Genomic DNA, 21,341 nt, shown 5'->3' with positions numbered 1-21,341 from the left:
CATTTTCAGGTATTTTCAGTGGCACCCCATTCTACTGGTACCAGTTTACTCTTTTAATCTATTTTCATGCTGCTGATAAAGACATACCTGAGACTGGGCAATTTACAAAAGAAAGAGGTTTATTAGACTTAAACAGTTCCACATGGTTGGGGAGGCCTCACAATCATGGCAGAAGGTAAAAGGCACGTCTCACGTGGCGGCAACAAGAGAAGAGAGCTTGTGCAGGAAAACTTCCCTTTTTAAACCCATCAGATCTCAAGAGACTTACTAACTATCACAAGAACAGCACGGGAAAGACCCACCCCATGATTCAATTATCTGCCACTGGGTCCCTCCCACAACATGAGGAAATTACGGGAGCTACAAGATTTGGGTGGGGACACAGAGCCAGGCCATATCAAGCATAAAAGCACTTTTTGGAGGAGTCCATAGATTTCATCTTTTCCTATAAAGTAGTCAAAACCTAAGCTATTTCACTGACGTTACCCCAAGATCTAAAACTGTCTGGCAAATAAAAGATTGAGATTTTTTTTTTTTACTCAGCCACTGCTTTAGTGATTCACAGCAAAGGTTCTTAGCTCATTCTCTATCACCAGTGGACTTACCAGCTAGACCAAATATGGTCAGAGTGAAAACTTCATATCTGATGCTTACAAATCAGATTGAATTAAAAATAGCAACCCAACCAATTGGTTATCCATTTTTTCTTCCTGGTAAACAAACACAGGAATTCTTGAAACACTAGATCTAGTAAGTAAAGCTGTAGATTTAAAAAACAAAAAAAGAACAAAAAAAACCCAACAGTTTTCTGAATAAATTTTTCCAACCTCTCAGGATGGAGGAGGGCTTCAAACCAAGTTTACCTGCCTACAAAACACACCTAAACTTTCAGAAGAGGAAGATATTTCTGTTGACTACATTTTCAAAACCTTCAAGTGCAATTATAATTAACAAATATGAACTAATTCAATTAATCAGTTATAAATTTATATGCCTACAAAGTCACTCCTTTGGATCTAAAACTCATATACCTAAGGTGGGTTAGCTGATAAGAAAGGGAAAGAAATGTGGATGTTTTGGTGGTAGTGTGAGAGAGGCTGGGTTTAAATTACTTTCAAGTGATTTGGATTACAACCAATATTATTTCCCCAAGGTCCAAAAAATGAATCACATGCAAAGCTAGGAAATGAATCCAAAATGCCGAACACCCACGATACTGTGCTCTTTTTTTTCACCCAGAAAACTATCTGAAAGGCTGCAAACAACACAGCCTTCCAGAGACGCAGTGGGTGGTTTTTGTCCACACAGTACATCGGATGGCACCTTTCAGTAAACCAGCACTTCATCCTGTGGAGAACGGAATCTCAGATTTCAGCTGGAAAGCTCAGTAAAGTTACTTTTGTACTTTGTCCCTGAATGTCTTCATCTATAGCTGTTACTAGTAGACTAAGTAGGTGCTGTTTCAGGTGGCTGTCTAGTGTGGAATAGTTGTAATTCTCCAAATTTTAAGTTAATGATAAATGTTTGCTTTTCAGACAAACTAATGCAAGGACAGAGATTATAGCTATAGAGTTGGGCATATTTTTGAAATAAGAGAGCCCCATCTTTAAAGCAGTGATTCTTAGGGAGAGACATACAACCCCAACCCTCAAGAATATCAGAACTTCCTGGGGGTGTATGCAATGAAAAAAACAGCAAATATTTAAGTTCATAATTTTGTTTTGTTTTGAGAAGGAGTTTCCCTCTTATTGCCAAGGCTGGAGTACAATGGCGCGATCTTGGCTCACCACAACCTCCACCTCCCAGGTTCAAGCAATTCTCCTGCCTCAGCCTCCTGAGAAGCTGGGATTACATGCGCATGTCACCACACCAGGCTAATTTTTTTTTATTTTCAGTAGAGAGAGGGCTTCTCCATGTTGGTCAGGCTCGTCTCGAACTCCCGACCTCAGGTGATCTACCTGCCTTGACCTCCCAAAGTGAGCCACTGCACTCGGCCCATAATTTTGTATTTAAAAAAGGAAAACAAAAACATTACCCTTGCAACAAGAACAGTTAAAGAAGAGTGTGTGACTCTTCCATTAACGAGAGGGGAACAGGTGAAGTAAAGTGGCTATTCCTGTTTTCAGAAGTGTAGCTGATTAGGTGCCATGAAGGGCCCTCCTGCTCCAACAATGAGATCCTGCAAAAGTCACAGTTTTTACTCCACATCTCACAAGGAAGTGGGGGAATCTTTAAAAGGACAAACTGATACAGCTGTAGGCTAAAACCAGCGAGCAGAAAGATGGGTGAGGAGTGTTAAACTGAGAGCAAAGGCTCATTTTAACACTTCAGTGGGCTGGGCACGGTGGCTCACGCCTGTAATCCCAGCACTTTGGGAGGCCAAGGCAGGCGGATCACCTGAGATCAGGAGTTTGAGACCAGCCTGGCCAACATGGCGAAACCCCGTCTCTACTAAAAATACAGAAATTAGCCAGGTGTGGTGGCAGGTGCCTGTAATCCCAGCTATTTGGGAGGCTGAGGCAGGAGAATCGCTTGAACCTGGAAGGTGGTGGTTGCAGTGGGCCGAGATCATGCCACTGCACTCCAGCCTGGGCAACAGAGTGAGACTCCAACTTAAAAACAAACACACACACACTTCAGTGGGGACACTAAGCCCTTGGACCAGCAGAAAGGCAGGTAAGAGGAAAGTGGGGCCTGAGATTTTGAAGTAATGCCAGAGATCCTGAAAGAGCTAGTCACCCCAGAGAGAGGCTGTCCTGTCACTCAGTGGAAGGCCGCACTCTCAAGAAAAACCATCCTTGGCCAGGCACAGTGGCTCACACCTGTAATTCCAGCAGTTTGGGAGGCTGAGGCAGGTGGATCACCTGAGGTCAGGAGTTCAAGACCAGCCTGGCCAACAAGGTGAAACACTGTCTCTACTAAATGTACAAAAATTAGCCAGGTGTGGTGGCAGGCACCTGTAATCCCAGCTACTCGGGAGGCTGAGGCAGGAGAATTGCTTGAGGTTGCAGTGAGCCAAGACTGTCACTGCACTCCAGCATGGGCGGAAGAGCAAAACTCCATCTCAAAAAAAAAAAAAAAAAAAAAGCATCCTTGGCATAGCAATATCCAGAATCTATAAGGAACAACAAAACAACCCCATTAAAAAGTGGGCAAAACATAAACAGATACTTCTCAAAAGACATGTATGTGGCCAATACACATACAAAAAAATGCTCAACATCACTCATCATCAGAGAGATGCAAATCCAAACCACAATGACATGCCATCTCACACCAGTCAGAATGGCTATTAAAGAATCAAAAAACAGGCCGGGTGCGGTGGCTCACGCACGTAATCCCAGCACTTTAGGAGGCCAAGGTGGGCAGATCACCTAAGGTCAAGAGTTTGAGACCAGACTGGCCAACATGGCAAAACCCTGTCTCTACTAAAAATACAAAAATTAGTTGGGCATGATGGCAGGAGCCTGTAATCCCAGCTACTTGGGAGGCTGAGGTAGGAGAATCGCTTGAACCCAAGAGGCAGAGGTTGCAGTGAGCCAAGATCGTACCACTACACTCCAGCTTGGGCAACAGAGCAAGACTCCATCTCAAAAAAAAAAAAAAAAAAACCAATAGATGTTAGTGAGATTGCAAAGAAAGGGGAATGCTTATACTGTTGGTGGGAATGAAAATTAGTTCCGGCCCTGTGAAAAGCTTGGACACGTCCAAAAGAAAAGTTTGGACATTTCACAACTAAAAGCAGAACTACCATTCAACCTGGCAATCCCATTACTGGGTATATACCCAAAGGAAAAAAAATCAGTCTATCAAAAAGACACACGTACTTGTATGTTTATCATAGCACAACTGACAACAGTACAGACATAGAATCATGCTAGCTGCCCACAAATGGTGGACTGAATAAAGAAAATGTGGTGGCTCATGCCCATAAACTCAGCTATTTGGGAGGCTGAGCTGGAAGGACCACTTGAGACTGGGAGTTCTAGACCAGCGTGGGCAATATAGTGGGACCCCGTGTCTAAAAAAGTTAAATAAATAAAATAAAAAATAGTTCCCCAGGTGTGGTGGTGCATAGCAATAGAAAAACAAAAGAAAGCATCCTTGGGTTAGGCCTAGATTTTCATAGATTAATATCAACCAAATATCCATTTATAATACAAGCAAAGAAACCACCATATGTACAAGTCTTAAGAAATAACAAACAACAGATTTAGATCTCTAAGAACTTCAGATATTTGAAATATCACATATGGAATATAAAACAGCTGTGCACACAATGTTTTAAAAATCTGAAAAGGAGTAAGCCAGGTGCGGTGGCTCACGCCTGTGATCCAGCACTTTGGGAGGCCAAGGCGGGCAGATCACCTGAGGTCAGGAATTCGGGACCAGCCTTATCAACATGGAGAAACCTCGTCTCTACTAAAAATACAAAAATTAGCCAGCGTGGTGGCGGCCGCCTGTAATCCCAGCTACTCCAGAGGCTGAGGCAGGAGAACTGCTTGACCCTGGGAGGTGGCAGTTGAGGTGAGCCGAGATCACACCACTGCGCTCCAACCTGGGCAACAACAGCAAAACTCCATCTAAAAAAAAAAGGAAAGGAGTAAAAAAACTAAGCAAGCAAAAAGTGACTCAATTATAAAAAGAACTAAGCAAAATTTTAGAAATGAATAATATAATTGGTGAAAAAACTCTGGGCATTGGTTAAATAATAGGTTAGATACAGCTGGAAGCAGAAGTAGTCAGCTGTAAAACAAAAATGAATCAAGAACCCAGAATAGCACAGAGAGAGAAGAACACAAAAAAATGACAAAAAGGTGAACAGTATTGGAGGACAGAATGACTACATATGTTTAATAGCAGTCACAGAAGGAAAAAATTAAGCAGGTAGAAGCTAGGTGATATTTGAATAGATAAGAACTGAGAATTCTCAAGAAAGAAAGAAATTCACAGGAATACAAACCACAACATATAACAAGTAGAATAACTGAACAGAAATTCAGGCAGGGCATGCCTATAATCTCATGCACTTTGGGAGGCTAAGGCAGTAGGATCCCTTGAACTCAGGAGTTCAAGATCAGCCTGGGGAACATAGTAAGACCTTGTCTCTACAAAAAAATGTTTAAAAAATTAGCCAGGTGAAGTGCTGCCCATCTGCAGTCCTGGCTACTTGGGAGACTGAGGCAGGAGGATGACTTGAGCCCATGAGGTCAAGGCTGCAGTCAGCCGTGATGTACCACCACACTCCAGCCTGGGCAATAGAGCTAGACCCTGTCTGAAAAAACAGTAAGAAGAAAGAAAGAAAAGGAAAAGAAAGTCACCCTATACACCTTGTAGTAATATTTTAGAATGCCAAAGACAAAGAAAGGATTTTAAAGTAGCTGGAAAGAAGACAGGCAACCTAGAAGACCAAAGATATGAATGACTACCAACATCACAACAGTAATAAATGGAAACCAGAAAGCATATGTAGTCCAAGCTCTAGAACAAAATAACTGTCAACCTAAGATTATGTATCTAGCAAATCTTTATTTCAAGAACAAAATTAGCCATATTTTCAGATATAAACAAAAACTAGTTCAACATTAAGAGACCTACACTGAAAGAAGTTTCCTTGAACTATTCTAACAGCTTCCTAATTGACCTCCCTCTCCAATCTTCTCTAATGTTCCTAAAACAATTCTGATCATGTTACTTTCCTGCTTGAAACTGCCTGATGAATTTCTAGACCCTATATAATAAAGTCCAAATTTCTTAGCTGGGCATTGAAAGTGCTTTACAATGTAGTTACTCGCCAATGTTCTCTTCGATGGACAATCTGCCTCTTCAATTTACTAGCTGTGACCTTGGGGCAGGTAATTAGCCTACCCAAGCCTAAGACTCAGTATCTGTAAAATGAAACCTCTGAAACTGCTGAGACCAACTACAATAGCTCAGATGGTATGGACTGAATGTATGTGTCCCCACAACGTTCACATGATGAAACCCTAACCCTAATGTGATGGCATTAGGAGGTAGTGCCTTTGGAACGTAATTGGGTTAAATGAGATAACGAGATGAAAACTCCATCATGGGCTTAGTGCCCTTATAAGAGACTCCACGGCTCTCTTTTTCTCCACCATGTGAGGACACAGCAGTATGCAAGCCGGGAATGGGGCCCTCATCAGGAACCCAATCTGTAGGCACTTCATCTTGGACATCCCAGGCTCCAGAACCCATGAAATAAATGTCTTATTTATGCCACCCTGTTTGTGGTATTCTGTTATAGAAGCCCAAGCTCACTAAGACCCCAGCTACAGCAATAAGCACAATGCTATCACATAGTTTTCAGTAACTGGCAGGTGTTATCATTATAACTCACTCATCCCAAAATACAACATATGCATTCCCAAGTCCATGCCTTTGCCCAGTTTCCTCCACTTTCCCATCCACACTCCTGTCCCTCCCAAATCTATACTTAAGTCAGTCAAATTATCTGTACAAGTCCAGCTCCTTCTTGAAATTCTCCTCTACCAGGTCAGCCCAGACAGAGTAAGTGCTCTCACTTCTAAACCCACAAGATATTTACCCAAATGCTGCTCTGTTATTTAACTAAACTATATGTTCCCTCTGGTAAAGGAAAGACATTATCTTAAGTTCTCCTGTTTTGCCCATGGAGTGCTTTACTGCCATGAAAATGGAGACTACCAAATAAATATGGATTGGCTGATTAAGTTTGAGTACCCTGACAGAGATGCTTTAAAGGAAAAACATGCTCACCCCCAACAACAACAACAAAAAAAGCAGCTGTCTGGATTTGTTGCATTGTCTCTCAGCTTGCAGACAGCTGCACTTCATTCTAAAGACACTAAATATGTTCCTTAGAGAAAGACATCCAACAAGGAAGTCCATGTTGGGCAGGAAGAAGCGATGGGGCACATCAGCTGACAGTGTGCTTCAGGAAGCATCTTTCAGAGTCCAGTTTCAATAGAAGTCAATTGCACCCTGTATTTTTATCACTCAAGAGGAAGAAAACAGAAATCTTCCAGGGGCTGCCACAGAGTAGGTGCTCCATAATTTTTGGCTTGTTTTGAACAGGTGAACCAAGGCCATTACTCAGATCATTTTGTCTGTGTGTTCAAAAAGAAGTGGGGAGGCGGTAATCTCGGCAGCTCTCAGTTTTCCAGCTAACCATTTGCTGAGGACACCACAGCTGACTCCCCCACCCAAAAGTCAGTGGCAACTAATCTCTCAAATGAGTCACAAAGAATACATTATCAAGAAACTGAACTTCCAGTCAGCCACTCCTTCATCCGATGTGGCTGATATTAAGAAGCTAGAAAAAGGCACAATCCACATGCTATCACATTAAACAAACAAATTACATTTTCCCATTACTAGTGCCAAATTTAAAATTCCACTATTGCATCTACTGGAAGCCAAACCAAGATGCAATTTTTTTCATTACACAAAAAATAACCTCATTAAATAACGTTTGGAAAACAGACAAAGGAATAAAAGAATCAACCAGGAAAACCAAAACAACGAAAAGCAGAAAACAATTGGCTAGAACACTTCCACTCATAAACAGCCCCTATCAACATTCGGGTTCATTTTCATCCTGTTTTTTTCCCCCTAAGCATAAATGTTTTGTGTAATTGTAACCATACAGTCTATACTAGTACACCTGCAGCTTGTGTCACTTAATGATATCATAAGCATTTCTCTATCTTTTTCTCCTTCTTAACCTTGCACAAAAGCAGATGGCAGAAAGATTCTGAAATTAAACCAAGTCAATAAATTCTTACCATTCTCTTTCTTCCACAGTAACTACTGTAGTAAAAACTGACACTTTTCCGGAAGTTCCCAGGGCCACTAGAAATAAGATGTTTTTTTAAAAAAGGCCTCGACACAAAGAGAGTGTCTAAGAAATGTTTACTCACTTTCAAGTGACAAAGAGACACAAACTGAATATTTACTAGAATCACCTCTGGAAAGATAGAAAAAAAATCAAATTCAGCCTCTGTTACCAACAAATTTTTTATTGTCATTGAGAAGATACAGTACGCTCACACCTAACAATTAAAGCCCAATGTAAACTGCAGTCAGTTACCCTGACTCTCTAAGGGCTGGCGATGTTTTACTCATTTTGCAACCCTAGCACACAGAACAGTGCCTGACACATCATAGATACTCAATAAATGGCTGTTGTACTAAACTGAACTAAAGGCTATGATCTAAGCTTATTTAGAGATAGGAAGGATCACTGTGGGCTGTGGGCTGAGGTTGTCAAACACAGCAGATAGTATGAATATGGCAGAATTTGATTTTGGCAATAATTTTCAGGAGGAAGGTTGAACCATAGAAACCTCGGGAAACTCTGGAAATGAAAGGTAACTAAGAAAAAATGTTCACATAGTCCTAACTATATTAAATAGTTTGATGTCTTTATACAAGCAGCACTGAAACCTCTGCTGTATGTATTAACTAGTCATGGGAAATGTAATATATAACACATAACAGATACTACTTAAAACCAAAAGAAACTCACCAACACAAAACACTACAGCATTCCTGGGACATCAGAAACACGGGCTAATTCTCAGGAGGCTTTCTGTGTGCCACGCCAAGAAGCAAAGAGACAGTCAATTAAGGCTTTAGCTCTCCATATACAGCACCACAGTGGATACTGTCCTTGTTAAACTAGGTGTAAAAGAATGTGCTTACGAAAACTTTCAGGATCTCTTTACACTCCAGTGAAGCTATTTGCATATACTGCTAGAATTCTGAAACTATATACAAAGATCTGAAATTTGCATTCAACTTTAACAGCATAACATTCACACCACCTGACTATAAACATACCATTTCCCTCCCCCACCCCCGAGACAGAGTTTCACTCTTGTCCCCCAGGCAGGCGTGCAGTGGCACAATTTTGGCTCACTGCAACCTCTACCTCCCAGGTTCAAGTGATTCTCCTGTCTCAGCCTCCAGAGTAGCTGGGACAACAGGCACGCACCACCACGCCCAACTAATTTTTGTATTTTTAGTAGAGACAGGGTTTCACCATGTTGGCCAAGATGTTGTTGATCTCCTGACCTTGTGATTTGCCTGCCTCGGCCTCCCAAAGCGCTGGCATAAGCCACCGCACCCTGCCAACTATAAACATATCTTAAAAGAGAATCCAGCTGGGCACAGTGGCTCACGCCTGTAATCTCAGCACCTTGGGAGGCCAAGGTGGGCAGGTCAGTTGAGGTCAAGAGTTCAAGACCAGCCTGGCCAACATGGTGAAACCCCATGTCTACTAAAAATAATACAAACATTAGCCAGGCAAGGTGGCACGCATCTGTAATCTCAGCTACTTGGGAGGCTGAGGCAGGAGAATGGCTTGAACCTGGGAGGCGGAGTTTTGCAGTGAGCTTTGCAGTGAGCTGAGCTCCGTCACTGCATCAGAAACTCTGTCTCAAATAAAAAAAAAAATTCCAACTTCACCACTAGGGTATTCTTCAGCAGACTCCATACATCCTAACTTCATTCACACATATTTTCCTTTCTTTTATTACATTTGTGCTTTTAAAAAATTCAAAGAATTTATGGAGAAGGAATTTGCTAATATCACATCTCTAACAGCTGCTAGTTGAATGTACTAAATCCAAAGCTGTGTCTGTTACATTATGTGGTCAACTTATACTTGATGAAAGTCTGGTTGCTTTCAAAAGAATTGATTTAAACCCGCCCCATGGAGTTTCCTTAAAAACAAGTTCCATAGAGCTTAGGGGTTGTGTGGATAATTCTGCCTGGATGTAATACTGCAATTACTTACGATTAAGTATCTCTAGTACTTATCCATTCAGTCTCCTTAGCCTGAAGCACTGAAGAACAAATGCCCATCAACAAGTCATGTGGGAATGAGCAGCTGATATAAAGTACTGCATGCTTTCAAGACAGGTGTTCTTTGTTTTCTTAAAAACACACATACAAGTCTGACAACGATTATATCTGCCAGATAATTAAGAATTAGAACAACACAAAAGAATATGCCATTCTAAAAAATGTTACTGGAGTCCAAACAAACGCAAATAAAAGAATTAAACATTTTTTCAAAAATTTCCCAGAAATTTTGATTTTCAGATTTTGACATGCTTCGGCACACAAATTGTCTTATCTGAAGAATGAAAACTGTTACTGTTTTAATTCTAAATAAGACACTTCCTCTAGAATATCAAAAATTTGGAAACCTAACACTAATTAGTACACAATCATTCAAAAGAGACATGTGGCATAACATTTGTAAAGCTGAACCGCACCTGTCATGAGTCAACAAAAGAATATTTTATATACAAACCACATAGTGTTGAAAACTTGATAATTTGTTTAAACTGATCCATTAAAAGAACTCCACCGTCAAATGGAATAATACAAAAAACTAAAAATTGGATTAACACAAGTAATGAAGGATTTCCCATTTAAAACGCAAAGGATATCACTCCCTACAAGAGTCTGAATCTCTCCATACTTCTCCTTCTTCATCCACAAAAGGGCACAATAATAGTAACAACTTCTTAGAGTTATCAAGATTAAATAAATTAGTACACATTAAATTCTTGTAACAGAGCCTGGCAAAGGGTAACCACAAAAGAAATGTTTGCTATTATATCAAGAACCAAAATTTTTAAAACGAAAATAAATTGTAATAGCAATTGAGAATAATCATGAAAAATAAAAAAGACACAGTTGTCACGACTTCTGGAAGAACAGTTTTAGGGTATGCTTAAAGCATAAACCAAATAATGGAAAAAGAGCCCCCTACTAAAAAAAGATAGCTACATGCCTTGTAAGTGGATTAACACATCCTATCACCTCGATTCTCTGTCATTAGTACTAGTTTGCAAAATTCGATTCTACCTCCTATGCTCTGCATGTAAATCCCAGCCCCTACTAGCAAAAAAGCCACAAAACTAGTCCCTTAGGGGAAGGAAATCAGAGGTTAAGGGTATGTGAAGCTCTTCGCATTTTCTAGTTTTATTAACAAACTACCAAGTTGAAATTCATTCCTGAGCTAAACTGCCAAATGCTTCTGCAACAAAAACTGCAAACTTTCACGTGAACAGATCTTTTCAACAATAGAGAGTTGTTCCAGGCTGTGAATAGGACAGTGTCAGTGTGACCAACACAGCGGGTGCTGGACATTCCTGACACCCTTGTCCCCTGGCTAGCCTTTGATCACTTATCTCCCAACTGCATTTGGTTCGGGGAATCACTTTCAGGCAAAGTATATAGACTTTGCCTTAGCGTGTATCATCTACACGCTAAAACTCATCTTTTGTCACAGAGCCCATCACGAGCATCCCATTAGCATAAAGCACCAAACACAGGAATGCTTTGTTTTCCAAAATCTGTCCACCTTCACTCCTAAACAGTCCCTCCGTGTTTTAATTTGTATATTCTGTAAAACATTATGGGATGACAGTGGCAACTCAATTAAACAATAAAATGACCTAAGAACCGAAAAAGGTCCTGGTCTGGTTACCTGCGGATGGCTGCCAGGGGAAAAGTGTGGAGTACTGCTTTAGGTAAATATGAGGTTGAGGCTTCACTGCTTACTTAGAATGCGGCCTTGGAAAGCAGACTAGACTTGACTCTGAAAATAGATTAATGAAACCTAACCTCACAGAGTTGCTGAAAGGAGTAAAGGAGATAAAGGCTCCAAAGTGCCTAGGAGATAGTACACGCTCACTAAACGAAAGCTATTTTAGTCCTCTGTACAACTGTCCAGGAAAATGTGGATCTAATGAGAATTCCAAACAGAGGGAAAGAAAACTGACAAAACTCAAGTTTATTAGTGTGTCTTGGTCAAATGCCCCGAATGCTATTTCCGGATAAGGGTCTGCGTGGTCTCCTCGGCCAGGACAGAGACAAAAAAGGTACTGGATTGATATCCATTTTATTTCTGCAAAAGAAAAGCAGCTCCTTTGTTTGCGTCGAGTCAAACGAACTGCAGATCCCCAGAAGGCTGTGCCCAGCAGCCCGCCAGGCCTCGGAGCTCTACCTCGCTGCTCCTCGGCGACGTCCCCCGCTCACCGTCCCTTCTGGAGAGCACAGCACTGCCGCGCAGGGTCTTCCAGCAAGTTCCAGCGCCCACGCCGCAGCTGCCGCGCTCCCTCCAGAGGGCCGTGCCCACCGCCCGGGAGGGCCCCACGCCGGGGACGAGCCCACCGCCCAGCACAGGACCCCGCCCGGGAGGAGCCCGCCCCCGGGATCCGACGGCTGTCCGGGGCCGACTCACTGCCTGGGACGCGCCCCCACCCCAAATCAGCTCCCCGCCCAGGTCCAACTGCGGCCGTCCCGGGGCCCCTCCTGCCCGCCCCCGCCCAGCCAGGCCCGAGTCCCAGCCCCGCTGCGGGAACGCGGGAGCGCGCCGCCCCTCCGGCCCGGGACCCCGGGCGCCCTCGGGGCCGGGACCGCTATTCTCTCCCGGACCGGCTCCAGCCGCTTCGGCCCGCTCTGCTTCCGTCGCCCCCAACCCTAGTCTCCCAACAGCGGAAACGCGCACACTCACCCCTGAACAGCAGCAGCAGGACGAAGTCGGGCAGCCGAGCGCAGAGCCGGAGTCGCGGCGGCCGCCTCAGCGCCATGTCGAGGGGAGCTGAGGGGCCAGCGGCCGCGCGGCGCAGCTTGTAGACCCCGCGCATGCGCCCAGCCCGCCAGGACGCCGCGACCCGCCCCAGTTACCATGGCGACCGCCGGGCCCCGCCGAGCCGGCACCATGGTGACAGAGGAAGCTGAAGTCTGGTTGCCTACGGATGCAGCGATGCTCTGGACCGGCACATGGGTTCTCTTTCAACGGACTTGGCGGGAGGAGAGTAAAGAAGTATGTCCAAGAGTGAAGCAGGGTATATTTGTATAGCTATAGAATAAATCCATCGCAACAGGTCGGAGAAGGAACACTCCTTTAAAATTTGGGAAACAAAGTATTTCTTATTTTACAGATAAGGATGCAGCCCAGTTATCTTGGAAGCTTTATTGCCTTCACATCTTTTGGGCCCCCAATTCCAAATGTGATGGAAGGAAAAGAGCTGAAATCTGCTTAAAACATAAGCAATACATACATTATACAATACATAAAAATGATGTCTTGCTAAAATAATTTGTTTCTGTGGTAGATCAAAAGCATGATGGTATACCCAATAGTTTATTCTGCAGAAAAGCAGACTAATTATTTGCTCTGATTCCTGAATACTGGGAGATGGCAAAACCAGGGAAGAACAGGTAAGATGAGGACAAACAGGAAAAATGAAGAGAAGGATAAATTGAAGCAGAAATTAGATCTAAAAAAGCAGGAGTATTTAAAGTCTCACTTAATACTATGGAAAATACTTGAAAAGCTTGTATTTTAGCAAGTATAGAAAGTACACCTCCAATGTTCCCAGAAACAACAATCTAGCAACAATTCTCAATATAATTGTTAGCAAAATAAGCCAGTTTCCAACTAATATTTTCAATGTTTAACTTTTTCGTATACTCATGTTACTTTTTTAGTATTTTTAGTTTTTATGCAAAATAGAAGAATATTTATATATTGTGTATACAAAATTTATATATGTAAATGCCAGGAAACGTGAAATACATTGAGATTGTTGCCAAGAATATACTTCAGTTTCCATCACTGTATAATCTTTGTAAATCTTTATAACTGCTCGGATCTTTATGTGAATTGATTACCTTCTCAAAAATCTTATAGAGACAGAATAAAAATTTAAAAATAACTCAATTACCTACTATGATCCTATTTGTCTTTCCATTCATAAACCTTCTTTATGTTCCAGGTCACCATGCACTAAATCACAAGTAAAAGTGTGTAAAAGTTGTTTTATAATGGTGGCCCCTTTCCCTTTATCAAACACAAAATCGAGAAATTAAAAAGAAGAAAATTCGTCTTAGGCCCACTGACATTTTTTTCTGCCCTCTCTTTTCCCTATTATTCCCTTTAGCGCCTGGTCACATGGCCAGGTATATTTACCTAACTGAAGGAACTGTTTGGGTTACTTGGAAATGTGAGATGGTGTCTGACTGTGGACAGAGTACAGTTTTAAAAAACCAGTGCCTCTTTTCTCCTGCAGAATTTTCAGTGTTTGCACTGTAAAATGGTCTGTCTGTTAAATGGTCTTCTCTGCTAGGGAATCTTTTGAAACTCAGACCGAGATTACAAAGAAAGGCTGCATGAATATTCCATAAGGGGCAGAGGTTCCTAGGAGAGTGGATGGCAGGTGCTTCATTGTAAAACATTGATTTTCCTCTGCAGATGGAGTCGGCATGTCATTGCCAACAGCTGAGGCAGTTCCTGGAATGGAAGTCTAACTAGGGATGCAGCAGAGTGGGGTGGGGCACACGTGGCTGTGAAGTGGTCTGCTCTTCCTTAGGTTTTCATTGTTCCCTGGAGAGCTCCGACCCTGTGCAGAAGGGAATCAGAGCTCAATGAGGCCAGCAGCAAAGCCCTGGAAGCATTCTGTGAGCAGGGCTGAGGAGGTTCTGTCTCCATCGCAGCATTTTCCATCTGCATATGCTTATTTCTAAGCTGTAGCTTACTAAGGAGAGATGCATTTCTTAAAAGAGCTCAGGGAACTGAATGTAAACCAACAATTAAATGCTAAGCCCTGGCCAGGTGTGGTGGCTTATGCCTATATTCTCAGCACTTTGGGAGACCAAGGAGGGAGGATCATGAGGTCAGGAGTTCGAGACCAGCCTGGCCAACATGGTGAAACCCTGTCTCTACTAAAAATACAAAAATTAGCTGGGCATGGTGACAGGCGCCTGTAATCCCAGCTACTCGGGAGGCTGAGGCAGGAGAATCACTTGAACCGAGGAGGTGGAAGTTGCAGTGAGCTGAGATCGTGCCACTGCACTTCAGCCTGGGTGACAGAGCGAGACTCTGTCTCAAAAACAAAACAAAACAAAAAACAAACAGAAAAGCTAAGCCCCCCAACAATCTGAATTGACCCCTCCTCTCAGCCAAAGGTACTTCAAAGTTAACCTGAAAAACTAGTTTAGCTACGATGGGGGAGTTAGATATGCCTTATTATACCCTCCTCCCTTTTGGAATTCAGGCCAACTGACCAGCATCAACATTAAAACAGATCTTAAGACTGATAGGGCCAGGTGCAGTGGCTCATGCCTGTAATCCAGGCCCTTTAGGAGGCCAAGGTGGGCAAATCACCCCAGGTCAGAATTTCAAGACCAGCCTGGCCAACATGGTGAAACCCTGTCTCTACTAAAAATACAAAAAATTAACCAGGCATGGTGGTGCATGCCTGTAGTTCCAGCTACTTGGGAAACTGAGGCAGAAGAATTGCTGGAACCCAGGAGGCGGAGGTTGCAGTGAGCTGAGATCGTGCCCCTGCACTCCACCTGGACAACACAATGAGACCCTGTCTAAAAAAAAAAAAGAAAAAGAAAAAGAAAAAGAAAAGACTGATACAACAGACTCTCTCTCTCTGAAGCCTGTTACCTGGAGGTTTCATCTACATGATAAAAAACTTGGTCTCCACAACCCTTATTCTAACCCAGACATTCCTTTCTTGATTGCTTGCTTGTTTGCTTTTTTTTCTTTCTTTTTTGACACAGTCTTACCCTGTCGCTCAGGCTGGAGCGCAGTGGCACACAATCATGGCTCATGCTTGAGCCTCGACCTCTAGGCTCAAGCAATCCTCCCACTTCAGCCTCCTGAGCAGCTGGGACCACAGGCATGCGCCACCATGGCTGGCTAATTTTTCTGCTTTTTTTTGGTAGAGATGGGATCTCACCATGTTGCCCAAGCTGATCTTGAACTTCTGAGCTAAAGTAATTTGCCAACCTCAACTTCCCAATGTGCTAGGACTACAGAAGCGAGCCACTGCCCCAGAGCCAGACCAGACATTCCTTTCTATCAGAATAATCTTTGAATCTGCCTATGACCTGAAATCCCAACCCCACCTGCTTACAGTTGTCCCGCCTTTCTAGACATAACCAATGTATACCTTACATGTATTGACTGATGCCTCGTGCCTCAAGAAAAGAAAAATAAGAACGTGATCATGACTTCTGTTCCTTTACCATGCTATTCTAGCCCTGAACAATCATCTGAAGTCAACCCGCATCGCATGAGAGAAGTGGGATCCTTTGACTAATGGAAGTCTCTGACCCCGGAGTCCTTCTTTAAAGCATTCTTCTTCAGGGCTTTTCAAAGACCTGGGTGTGTTTCTGTTTCTCCATCTCCCCTCTCTTTAAGTCCCATCTTCCTCACAATATTTTCAACTACGTTATTCCACATTTTATTTCAACTCTTATCCCCTGCTCTTTCCTTCAAAGTACTTCTTTAATTTTATTTAAATAGGAAAACCTTCTCCCACCTCCCTTTAAAGAAACAGTGGCAGACAAAACTTCCATCTCCTCCAGTAACATATGCTGCTTGTGGTCTGCAAAAGAAGAAAAGTTCTTCTGCAGTTCGATCTATTTGCACATTTCTCTCCTTTGTTGAAAAAGTGCACATACCAATGGCAGATTTTGGTCAAGTGGCTTCCTAGAGAGAGGCTTTTATAAGCAGCTATTTAATAAACCTTTCACATTTCACCAAAAGAAGGCTAGGTGTTCGTGTGCTTGTGTGTGTGTGTGTGTGTGTGTGTGTGTCTTTAAGTAGAAATATCATACATGCCAGGAGTTAAAGAGAGTCACACCCTTATGCTAGGGCAGGAGTTAAAGTATCCTGGTGGTATCTCCATCAGCCAAGGGCTCTTTACTGGTGCACCTTAAAACACAATATGGCAGCCAACAGTGGACAATAACACAAGGAAAGCCCTTGACACAGAATTGCTTCCCCAGGGCTGATGTTCCTGGGAATTTCTCACTTCAGGTCCCGTGAATATCACCCATGCTGCCTATGTCAAGGTGTCTGCCTCAATTCTTTCTTTGAGGACGTGGAGAAGCAGGTGCCCCTCCAGACACCAAAGAAAAGGTGTCTGAGAAAAGGTGTCTGAGATAGCCAGCAAACAGCCGTCCCCAGTCACCTTCCAGGAGGGATCCCTGTGATGGCATAAAACAGACCAGCATTTTTTTACCCTCTTCACTTGACTTGTCAAGTATTTGCCCTGGCCTGGGGAGAAGGTGAGAAGCTGTTTTCTGGACTGTGCCTCGGGGCTGAGGACACAGATGAGCCCCAGGGACAGGTCTGCCGCCTTCATTGGCTTCAAGGGAGGTCCCGGAGCACCTGCTGCTGGTGGGTTAGGGCTGAGACGATCTGGGTGGGGTGGCCCAGAGGGTACCTGCGGCAGTCTGGTGCACCCGTCCCGTGCCTCCAGGATGCTCCAACTACTTTGTTTACAGATGGGAGATATTTTTATTCCAGCCCTCCAATTAGAGATAATTTTCTCTTCACACAAATTACACCATGGAGTGTTTACTTCCTGGCGGCACCAGTGAGAGACCAGGGCCCCCGCTCTTTTCCCTCCTCTGCTACTGAGATCTTGCACTTTACACAGAGTCCCGGACAGGGTCAACCCTCCATTTCAGGGCTTTGGAATGGGGAAAGCTCTTCCAACGCGTTTGACAGAGTAATTTCTGTGGCTCAGAGCTTTCCAGGATGGGAAGGATACTTTTTAGTGGTGGCCACTGCAGAGGTTCTGGATACCCTATTCCAGGACTGGAAATGCGGGGACATAATTCAATTTCCCAGGTTTCTAATGTGAAGAGGGTTATTCCACAGGAAACCTTTTCCCAGAAATTATTCAAGACCATGCCCCTTGAGCAAGCAGATAAAAGCTCTGGATAAGACTCTATAGTTAAGGACGGGTGCAGTGGCTCACGCTTGTAATCCCAGCACTTTGGGAGGCTGAGGCAGGCGGATCACGAAGTCAGGAGATCGAGACCATCCTGGCTAACACAGTGAAATCCCGTTTCTACTACAAATACAAAAAAATTAGCTGAGTGTGGTGGCGGGCGCCTGTAGTCCCAGGTACTCAGGAGGCTGAGGCAGAAGAATGGTGTGAACCCGGGAGGCGGAGCTTGCAGTGAGCCAAGATCGCACCACTGCACTCCAGCCTGGGCGACAAAGTGAGACTTGGTCTCAAAAACAAAACAAAACAAAAAAACACTCTATAGTTTGTCTTTAATGCCATGAAATTATATTCCCACGAAATTTAGGATCAGGAAGAACGGATGTATTTGGTCTTCTTGGGTGATTCTCAGAATCCTGAAAGCTCTCAAGACACTCAGTGGAGACCTGCTCCATGGGGATGGCCACACAGCCCATGAAGGACAGAGAACTTGAATCCTGCATCCCCAAAGGGCACCTGTGCTTCTGCAACCATTACACTCAGAGGTCACACCTTAGTCCATTTATCTTCCAGGCCATATATTGTTTTCCAGCCGGGCACTGTTCCCTAGGTTGCACTGTCCCTGTGCCCCAGGCCTACCACCAGTTGCTGCCCAGGACAGAAAACAGGAAGGAAATAGGAAACTCTGCTGAGTTTGGAGGTACAAGATTCTCCTTGTGCACTCCCCACAGGGAAGCGGTGGCCACCCCCACTGCCACTGGCCTAATATCAGCTCTCTCATTTTTCATCTGGATTGTTAAAATGATCCGTAGGTATATCTTCCTGTATCTTTTCAAAATTGCAACTAGGACCTAGGACAACAAGAGGTGCTCAGTAAGTATCTTTGCAATGAATGAAAATAAGACTCCTGGGCCCTGCAGAACTAACATCTGCTCACATTGTTCTGCTTAAAATTCTTAGCACCTTCAAAATATAGTTAACACCCCTTAGTACAGCAGTCCCCAACGTTTTTGGCACCAGGAACTCGTTTTGTGGGAGACAAGTTTTCCACGGAAGGGTTGGGTGGGGTGGTGTTTCCGGATGAAACTGTTTCACCTCAGATCACCAGGCTGATTAGTTAGCTTCTCACAAGGAGCGTGCAACTTAGGTCCCTCCTCGCAGAAGGGTTTGTGCTCCTATGAGACTAATGCTGATCTGACAGGAGGCAGAGCTCAGGCGGTAACGCTCTCCTTCCCACCTCTCACCTCCTGCTGTGTGGCCCAGTTCCTAACCGCTACCCATCCATGGCCTGGGGATTGGGGACCCCTGCCTTAGTATAACCAAAGAAGGAGTGGATGAAAAAACACACCCTATGTTCATGAGCATCACAACTTCAGCATCTCATACCACTCCTCATCCACTGCCCTGATCGCTGAGTTAGCTGTGGTTCTTAAAACCTGCCAGGTTATTCGGAGCCATCGCAGTTGCCTTTGCAGTCCTTGCTGCCTGTATTACCCTCCCCGTCAGCCTGGTGTCGCTGAAAAGAGTCAAACTCTGTAAAACATTTGAAGAGATTTATCCCGAGCCAAATATAAGTTACCATTGGTCCGTGACGCAGCCTGTAGGAGATCCTGAGAACAGGTGCCCAAGGTGGTCGGGCACAGCTTGGTTTTAGACATTTTAGGGAGACAGGAGACATCAATCAATACATGTAAGATGTCCATTGGTTTGATCTAGAAAGGCAGGACAACTGGGGGATTCCAGGTCATGGGTAGATAGGAGACAAAAGGCTGCATTATTTTGGGTCTTTGATCAGCCTTTCACTGAAATCACAACTTACATGTGAGAGGGGTAGAGGAATAGTCGTGTATGCCTTAGTCCAGCTCAGTGAACCCGCATCTTTACATAAACAATAGGGCAGAAGAAGCAAACAGATATGCATTTGTCTCAGGTGAGCAGAGGGATGAATTTCTATCCTGTGTCTGTGAAGATAAGCTATCAATTTACATGGCCAAGGTAAAATTCAATAGAACTATTTTTAGAGTAAAGATCTTGAGGCCCACAAGGAATTTCCTTGTGGGCAGATTGTGAGGGAGGTACGTACCTTTAATAACTTCATAGCTATTTATTTAGGACTAAAATAGGAGGCAGGCTTGCCTGACACAGTTCCCAGCTTGACTTCTCAGCTTAATGATGTCGGGGTCCCAAGAGTTATTTTCCTTTCACACTAGTCAGTTTCCTGACACCACTGTGTCCTCTTGGAACCCCTTCCAGCATCATATCCTCACGGTAGAACTTCCCGGCCCCAAAGTCCCCTCCAGGATGGTTTAGGTGGCCCTCCTGTGTGCTTCTGTAACACTGTGGGTGCATCTGTCTCATACTCCATTGCACTGGATTGTAATGCCATATTTTCTCTGTGGTTCTAGTTCAGACTTCCAAAGTCTAGTGCTGTGTTCCATCTCCTTCTTTGCTAATATGTATGTTTGAGGCTATAATCCTTTCTAAGTACTGCAATAGCTACATCCCACAATTTGTAATATACACTGTCTTCAATGTCACTAGGTCCCAAGTATTTCATAATTTCATTTGCCATCTCTACTTGACCACTTATCATTTAGAAGTCTGTTTATAAGTTTCTCAATATATGAAGGCTGGACTTGTGTTGCCATCATAGACTGCCTTGGTCAGAGAACAAGGTCTATATAAAATCAATGCTTTTGTATTTGTTGAGCCTGACATTATGGCTTAGTAATGGTTAACTGTTTCAAATGTACCATGTGTGTATTCTCTAATGTTAGGGCTTAGAGTTCTAAGTATGTATCTATTCAGTTCAATTTCATTATTACGCTACTCAAAACTTTACTACCTTTGCTTACTTTTTTTTTTTTTGATTCAGCTATCAATTCCTGGAAAAGGTTTGTTAAATATCACCCTATGATTATGGATTTCTCAGTATCTCAGTATAATTCTGTCAAGGTGCTTTTTATTCTCCACCATGCGGCATGCCGGTTTGGGAAAGTCATACCACACTGGCGACGTGACGAAGCACATGACCTCCCCCTGCCCAAGGGTTCCACCCTCTTCCTTTCTCCTTATCCCTCAGGCTCAGCCCGCAAAATGCCCCTCTGGCCTGAGAGCATCTCGTTTCATTCCCAAGCTTCCTGAAGCCTTAGCTCCTCTCCCAAATAGGCCTATAACATTTTCTTCCAAACAAACATGGTCCTCTCGACTGAATCTACGACAAACACAATGCTCCCCATCACGCTGTGGCGTCCTAATTAGGGAAAAGGAGTCAGGCTGGCATGACCAGGAGAAAGCAGAGATAGAGGAAGTAGATAAGCTATAGACCTGCCTTCCCTCATGGTCCGGAACATATAGACAAAGAGAGGAAGGAGATAAGTTATAGGTCTGCCTTTCTTTATGGCCCAGGACGTGCAGCCCTCCTGAGCAGATAAGGTCCAGAACTCACAGGCTTCCTGCTCGTCACCAAATGCCTCAATTTGTCAGACACCTCAGCTGACAGAAGAATGCAGGTTAGCTCACTGCCTCCTTGGCGTTATCAATTCGCCCAACAACCAC

General features: G+C 43.7%; 1 protein-coding gene across 1 annotated transcript in view; it reads right to left on the bottom strand.

Annotated features, from left to right (window-relative positions):
- Positions 1-12,747, bottom strand: part of JAM3 (junctional adhesion molecule 3) — a 73,087-nt gene extending 60,340 nt beyond the window's left edge. Inside the window, 2 exon segments of the mRNA XM_025355700.1 lie at positions 12,539-12,660; positions 12,662-12,747. Coding sequence (XP_025211485.1) covers positions 12,539-12,660; positions 12,662-12,747 — 208 coding nt within the window.
- Positions 12,748-21,341: the final 8,594 nt, after the last annotated feature.

This window comes from Theropithecus gelada, chromosome 14 (genome assembly GCF_003255815.1).
Source record: "Theropithecus gelada isolate Dixy chromosome 14, Tgel_1.0, whole genome shotgun sequence".
In the NCBI taxonomy this organism is placed as follows: Eukaryota; Metazoa; Chordata; class Mammalia; order Primates; family Cercopithecidae; genus Theropithecus; species Theropithecus gelada.
Note: the sequence above shows the minus strand (reverse complement) of the source record. Positions and strands in the feature narration are given on the sequence as shown.